Raw genomic sequence first — 7,645 nt, forward strand, 5'->3', positions numbered from 1 at the left:
AGTCGTAGCTGGGTTGTGCTTTTTTGTGGTTGCGATAAAAAGAGAATGCATTTTGTAAGCATGGTATTAAGGAGGGAAAACAAGGGAGCCCTGCTCCGGGGATCTTCTCTGTGCCCTGTGAGGCGGTTTTAGGGTGGGTGTGGGTGTTTTTAAGGATGAGGCCAATGTCTCGATGAGCGGTGCAGAGCCAGGCTCGTTATCGTCATATTAGCTTCACTGACCTTGGCTGCCATTTACCCGTCACAGGCAGGCAGCTTCAAGGACGTTTTGCAAGGGGTAAATTTGCACTGAGCCGCAAATTTGCTCCGGCCGCACGTGCTCCCGCATCACTTAAGCACGCGCTGGAGCCAAAGCCCCAGGCACCAGGTTTGCCCAGGATCACATGCCGGGTGCCCTGTGCCCCCCGCCGGGGCTCCCCCTCCTGCCTCCCCCCCATTTCCCAGGTTCAACTGAGCCGGATCATGGAGTGGAGCAAGCAAGAGGAAGGTATTAATGAAATGGGGACCCCGGGAGCAGCCTCCTCGCAGAGGGCTTGCGTTGAGAAAATTGCTTCTTGGCCTTTTCTTCTTAATGAGGCTGTTAATAACATGCCTGTTGCTTTCTACCCGGTGACGAGGAGCAAGGTGCCTGTCATTCATCTGCCTTCCTTGGTGTTTGTTTATGAAAATAAAATCAGGTGGGGAGGTCTTCAGGCAGAAGCGCTGTCATCTTCTTGTGAGAGGCAGGAATATGAAGCTGCTTTTGGTCTGTGGCAATATGTCATCCGCGTCTTCCAAAAAAAAAAAGCAACCAGCCATCTGCGTGCCTTTTCCCTTTTCCCCCCCTTGCCTTGGGTTAAAAACCAGAAAACATTATTTTGGCAAATCACTGGGACTTGTTATTTTAAGAGTGAGCTAATGGTTACCGTTTGCAGGATAAAGGTGCACGTAAATGTCCTCTTAAGAGGTCAGGAATAGTCTTGGGAATTTTCCAAGTTGAAAAGGATCAGAGTATGGCTTGTGCACCAACATAAGAAATAAGCCCAAGGGCACAGGCTGGTGGTTGCTCTGAATTACTCATGTGTAGCCTCGATGGAGCAAATCAGCATGGAAAGAGAATCCCTTGGAGAAACTTCACAGGTTGTCAGGGTGGGAGTCTTCTGCACCATGCTCAGTCTCAGACCAATTTTCTCCGACCATTCTCTCCGCATGCTACTGGCTGAAGCTTTAATCTGACCATGGATCCTCACAGTGCTGCCACCGCTGTTCCTGGGGCAGTTCCAGTGTTGTACAAGGCATTGCCTTTCCTATATCCCAACAAATTCCTTGGTATTTTGCTGTTACGTGTCCATTCTTCTGCTGGCAGCGTTTGCAGAAAAAATGACCAAATATCAGATAGCAGCCTGAGCTGGGGCCTGAGAAGTTGGTGAATGGCATTATGGCCATTTGTAAGGTTAAACTCCTCACCCTGCTCTTCCAGAGTCTCTTATGACTCACTCCCAGGACTGCCATATTTCCCATAGCCTCCTTGATCCCTGGGGGAGGGCTGGCTGGTGGATTTGGGCAGTTCGATCCCCAGACAAGGTTTGTGCCTGTTCTGTATTGCTCTCTTTTTGCTAACACAGCTTTCTTTGCAACGTCTGCAGAGACCTGGCTGTCTGCCCTGGGGTGGGCATCTCTCTTCTTGCAGGTAAAACAATAATCAGCCCTCCACGGTTTCCGTATTTCAGTGGAAAAGAGCCAAGAAATAGCCACCCAGGCTCCAAAAAGACAAACCGGATTTTTTTTACATATTTATTTATTTATTTTTATATATATATATATATATGTAGGTGTGTGTGTGCGTATATGAGATTAACTACATGCGATGTGCTCCTATGTTCTGCATAGAGTTAGCAGCAGGGGAAAACCCATGGGATCACAGTGTTACTTCTGACTGATTTGTGAGTTGGTGCAAGCACAGAGGTGCATTTGCTGTCTCTGCTTCCTCCTGCCTTCCCCAATTCCCCGCCAAGGATGTGCAGTTTTGCCTGAATCGGCAGTTATTAAGGGAGGCAAGCTCCAGTACTGATTATTCAGTGATAAACCAGTCCTGCTGTTGCCAACTGGAAAATTCAAAACTAATGGTTCTTCTGCTCCTGGGATTTACCATTTGGAAGATACTTTATTGCTATCTTGTGACATTTCCCTGCACTTTTATGCTCATTTATATAACTATTTTCTTTGATTTATGGCAGCTTTTCTTCATGTATAACAGTGCCATAAATTGTGCAGCCCTACTTGCAATGGTTTTGAATTTGAGATATTCAGTAAACTGTGGGATGGGGGGAAAGGGTGGAAGCCTTTTGAAGAGGCTTTTGATCACAACCCCAGACAAAATAACCGGTTCTCTCTGTAGAAATTTGAAGCAGGCAGGAAAGTAAGTTGGTACAGTCTGTTTCTTGACTAGCCAGACAGTTGTGGTTGGGTGTTTTTTGTTAGATTTTGGTTTGGTGGTTGGTTGTTTGGGTTTTTTTTTAGTATAAAATGTAAGTTATTCATGTATGGTAAAAGGATGCATGAGGCCAAACCCACACAGTGATGACATTTGTGTGGTGGTGACATTTGTGTGGCAATCCCTGGGAGCCCTGTTACTTGAGGTCTGCAGAGGTTTTCAGAGGAGCAGCAAATTGATGTTCTTCTTTTCATAAACCTTTTCCTTTCTCTTCTGTTTCTCTTCATAAACCTGCTTTTTCACATGTTGTTATTTTCTAAGACCATCAAACAAACTCAGATTTCCAAGGAGTGTTCGGTGGCTGTCAGAGATCCAAAGCCTATCAAAGTCACTGGTCAGGCCAGTGAAATAAAGACCTAGGGTTTTGATTTTTTTGGCATCTTACTTTGTAGAGGAAGAGAAACAGCTCATTTAAAAATTGCTTTCTGAGTTCAGCTGTCAGAGAAGCTTTCTTTTGACCTTTACAAATTGATACCGTCACAATCAATGGGCAGAATTTTAAGGGCAGTCTCTGGGGCAGGGGGGTGGGAACAAACACAAACATTTATAAAATATATATGGTGTGCATTTTAAAAAGCCCGACAGAAAGAACAGATGGTATTAACAGAGAGCATATTTGAGCAAAGTTATCTATAAAGAATTCATAATACACAATTTTGACAAGACAGTTACTTAGAATTTACCTTTTGGGATGATTTCTGAAAGTACATGAAACAAAAAAAACAACAAATAAATATGCCTGAAGATAGTCCAGTGCAGCAATATGTTGGGTGAGGAAAACAATTAGAGATTTTGAAGTTGCTTTGCCAGATTTGACTGCAGGGGAAGTGCGTTTGAGGAGCAATTTCACAGCAACTTTGCCTCCCCCTATGCCCCCGTGCAGCCTTGGAAAGTGAAATCATTTACAAAGGCTTAGTAGGAATTGTGTGAAGAGGGGCAAGTTAGTCTGTGATTACAGCCACCGGCTCACTCATTTTTAAAGCATCAATGAGACAAACCAAGAAGCTCACCAAATGCAGACACGCACTCCTCATCACCCAGGTAAAACAGGTAGAAGCTTCAGCACTGCAGGTATTTTCCCGGAATATACAGCTCATGTACAATGAGGTCATCAATTCAAATGTAAGTCCTGCATCTGCAGTTTATACCTACAGCCTCAGTAAGGTTAAAAAGCAGTTCCTTTACTTTCTTCACGGGAAAGCTTCTTAGTGGCAGAGGTATGGTTCGTATGGCATGACCATATCCAAATATGGCCACTGTGCTGCTGTTCACCAGAGCTGAAGCCCTCGGCAGCCTTGGAAGAATTTAGTGCGTGGTCAGGCTCTTATTTAGCTTTTTATTTTTATTATGTTTAATTTAAATTGGCAATCCAGGACTTGGTTTAAAACATGCAGGTTTGAGAAAGTGCGAGGTTGGAGTTCGTGTACACCTCCACTCCTGAGTGTGCCCGGCAGCAATGCCATATGTGCTCAGCAACCTCTACGAAGCTAATCAGCTGAAATGTGCATGAACTACAAGAGATGCAAGATTGTCTGCGGCAGATGATACTAGTTTAAGATTAATCTCTATGTTTTCATACATAGCGTATAGAACTAAAAAGGTTCTTGCATAGACTTTAATTAATCGAAAGATCGTTTTTCCCACCTATAAACTGATACCTGAAAGCACTTGGTTTAGTAACATAGGTTTTATTACTTGGTTTGGCCACAGACAATTAGGAAAATAAGGATGGCTTGTGTAAGAGAGGACTTTAGATTAATTCTTTGACTTGATGACCTTAATGTATATGACTGCCACAGACCCCAGGATGTGGTCCCTGTTCCCGGGTCCAGCATGTTTTGGCTCCAGATGAAGTGCAGTGTTCACTCCATGGGCCCAGCCAGCTTCGGCGCAGCCCCTACCTCTCCCTGCAACGCCAATCCCCTCATCTGTAGTTCTTCCAGGTTTAAATAATTACTATTTCAGCTGTCTTACATGAGCCGAATTCTCCTGTCTGCTTGACAGGGTTATCGTGTTGCTTGAGAGCCTGTTATTTTCATCAATGAAAAATAAACTGCGTGCAGTTTCACCTTGATAGACCTATGCATATTGGCTAAAATGGGGTAGTTTCTTTAATCGCGTTCTCCTGCATTGCACAGTCACCTTGAAACACTTGGGCAAAGCAGCTCTGGAATGTTGGATTTACTCTTGCCTGGTTGATGGGGACACCAAAGCCCTGGCGTGGCCATCTCAGGTGCTCCTCATGAGGTGTTGGTTTTCTTTATTGCCCAAATGTTTTTCCAGGGACTTTTTGTTTAAGCCCCTCTACAGTTTTGTCTTGTACGGTTGAAATTTCATAGCTATTTTAATCGTTTTATTAGGTGGTATTTGGGTTATGTGATAATTACTAATGTAATGTGAGAGAAATTTCTGTGGGAGATCTTGGGGAAGTACCTTTTTTTTTTTTTTAAGTGTCGCAAGTGAGTTATGCTTACCCTGTAATGGCAGTTGCTGTGTGCTTTAGTGGTGACTAATTACCTGCAGTTCCATTAGCAGATACAAAAGCACCTGTCCCACCTACCCTGTCTGAGCTGTATCTTTTACATAAACAGTGCTTAAATATTAGTAAGTAGGATCTGAGGGCTTGTGTGCATTTTGCCAAGTGTATTTTAAATATTGTACAGGCAGCGAGGACTTCAATCCCATTCCCATCGCAGCTCCCGCTGGATTTCTCGGGCTGAGAATCAGGCAGAAGCTGAATGAATGCGCTCCCTTGTGCACGCACAAACTCGGTGTGTTTGTACAATGTTAATTAAAATGCATTTAAGTTGAGTGAATGCTTGCGGTGTTCAGGGGCCCTCTGGGGAAGGAAAAAAAAAAAAAGAAAGGCAGGCAGGCAAAGGCCCCCGGCTGTTGTGGAGCCGCATGAGTCCCGGTGGAGCAGCAGGAGCTGCTGGGGAAGGCGGCCACTGCTGCAGCGCCGTGGCAGTGCTCTTTGCAAGCTGAGCACCCCTGGGCCCCCCAGAAGAGCACTGTACTGGGGAAGGAGCCCTTCATGTCCCCAGCAAAGCAGCCTGGTTTGTGAGCTGGGAAGTAATTTTGGGCCAGCCTCACAGCAGATGTTATTGGCATCCCTCGCTAAATTGATTTGCGGTGAAGGCACATGTGCAAAAACCAGTCTAAGTGCCTGGGACCTCTCAGCTCCCCCCACTCCTACCCGTGCATGTGTTCATCTGGGCTTGTGGTTGGTGCTCCATCATCTTCCCCCCACTTCTTCCCCTGGCATTGAAAAAGCAACCCAAATCCTTCCTACTGCTGAGACCTGTAGAGATTTCCACCACTTGGCCCTGGTAGGGAGCCAGGATACACCATGATGCAGTGATGGAGAGAAACAGGTTGCATGAACCATTGCTGCTGTGCTGGAGCGGGACTTGGGAAGGGTGAGGGTTGGAAAGCAGGGAGAGAGATATTTGCAAACTCTTAGGCCTTCGCTCTGCATTTAGCTGCCCAAGAACAGATGGCCTTGTATTACTCATTACTCTGCAGATCTGGTGATGGTCTGTACTTTGGTACTGTAGGGAAGGATTTTGGCTCTTGACGTCAGAAGTTAGATTCACAAGTTTAATTTTGGGTGCTGCACTCAAGTGGCTGAACTGGAGACTAGTGCAGGAATAGGTGATCTGTAATAGTCTTCAACAACAGGGAGAGCAATTCCTTCATGTGATGGTTAAGGGCAACAGCAACATTTGCATGGACTAGCTTGCACTCTGGAGCAGTATTTATTTTCCTTGGGGAGGAAACATAGGTCAGTTGGGAAAGGGGTGCTGGTGGTATTTTTAATCATGCTGGGAAGACCCAGATCAAACGGGTAATAGAGAAAGGTCCAGCCAATGCTCAGAAGCTGGAGGGCAGAGGAGACTGATGGTGCATTTCAGAGCTATTTGAAAACCTTTTCACTGCCTCAAAACCAGGCTTTACTTGAACTAAGCCATGTGCTGGAAACAGAGACCACTCGAATTTTTCTTAGATAACATCTATTAATCGTTTGTTTAGGTCGTGTCCTTCATTGGGAACGAAATTGTGAGTGCTGAAGGCATTTCAATAAAGTAAGTTATTTTTTGCATCCTGCATGTAGTAAGAAAATCCCACACTCCTTCAAGGCAACCATACCACATAAGTGGCCATAAAAGAAATCTTTAATTTCAAAAGCTTTTCTATCACAACTTCCATGACGCTAATTTGCCAGTTTGACCAGTAGAGCCAGCAAGCACTTTCTCAGAGCTGGCCTGATGGGGGTGGTGGTGAGTGGCATGGGGCCATGTGTCACCGCCATGTCATCTCCGTCCCTCAAGTTCCCTGCCAACTTGGAGGCTTATCCGCTGCCTCCTAATTGGAGCAAGCGCTTCCAGATTCACAGCAAGACCTCAAGGAGAGCCAGATGATAGAGCAGATGGCAGATGACTAATTTGGCAAAGTTAGATGAGTGGAAATTGTTTGCTTTAATTGCTTGTCAAGTCCGGTACCTACATTATAGTTAAGAAGCAACTATTTACCCTCAAAATAGAGTGAAATGAGTAAAGAAAACATGCGTGTGTGCATATCTATGAAGAGTAGGGAGAAAAAGGGAAGAAGTACCCAGAGAAAAGAATTTGGTACAAAGACTTGGGTGGGAAGAACCATTGGCAAAGCCTCTTCTATTAATTTCTGCTTTTTTTTTTTTTTAGTGGTAGCTGTGTGATATAGGTCCTGCAGTAAGTTTTTTTCCATTTTGTCCTTTCCACTTGTATTGTAATATATGTGAGGAAATTAAAAGAGGAAACAATGCCGAAAATGGCATAATGCAGGCAAAGGACAATGGGGCTTGACATGGTCAGCACAGGCAATTATCCTTGAAATGTCGCAGTATAAATTTAGTCAACGTTTTGATGCCATTTTTTGGTTGGTATGAGCAGGAGTGCTACGCTGGTAAAATACACTGTGTAGCATACACCAAACAGTTTTTGGAGAGCTTGGTGCAAGGAGAGGGTGCCATCAGCTTAGGAAAGTGTTATCACACGTACCTAATCCTTCTTGATGAAGTTACAATCACTGTCAGTCTTTACTGTGCATATTTGTGTTCCTGTTCATCAAATTGGGAAAGATCTTCCCTTTGTAGGTGGCATCTGATGAGCATCTACTGGAGGTGGGACCACCT

General features: G+C 44.7%; 1 protein-coding gene across 1 annotated transcript in view; it reads left to right on the plus strand.

Annotated features, from left to right (window-relative positions):
• The first annotated feature begins 461 nt into the window (after positions 1–461).
• The window catches only part of ERBB4 (v-erb-b2 avian erythroblastic leukemia viral oncogene homolog 4), a 419,420-nt gene continuing 412,236 nt past the window's right edge, over positions 462–7,645 (plus strand). Inside the window, exon 1 of the mRNA XM_009887598.1 lies at positions 462–744. Within this exon, the coding sequence (XP_009885900.1) occupies positions 462–744 (283 nt within the window). The remainder of the gene's footprint in view (positions 745–7,645) is intronic.

The sequence above is a fragment of the Charadrius vociferus genome, unplaced genomic scaffold, assembly GCF_000708025.1.
Source record: "Charadrius vociferus isolate BGI_N301 unplaced genomic scaffold, ASM70802v2 scaffold136, whole genome shotgun sequence".
NCBI lineage: Eukaryota > Metazoa > Chordata > Aves > Charadriiformes > Charadriidae > Charadrius > Charadrius vociferus.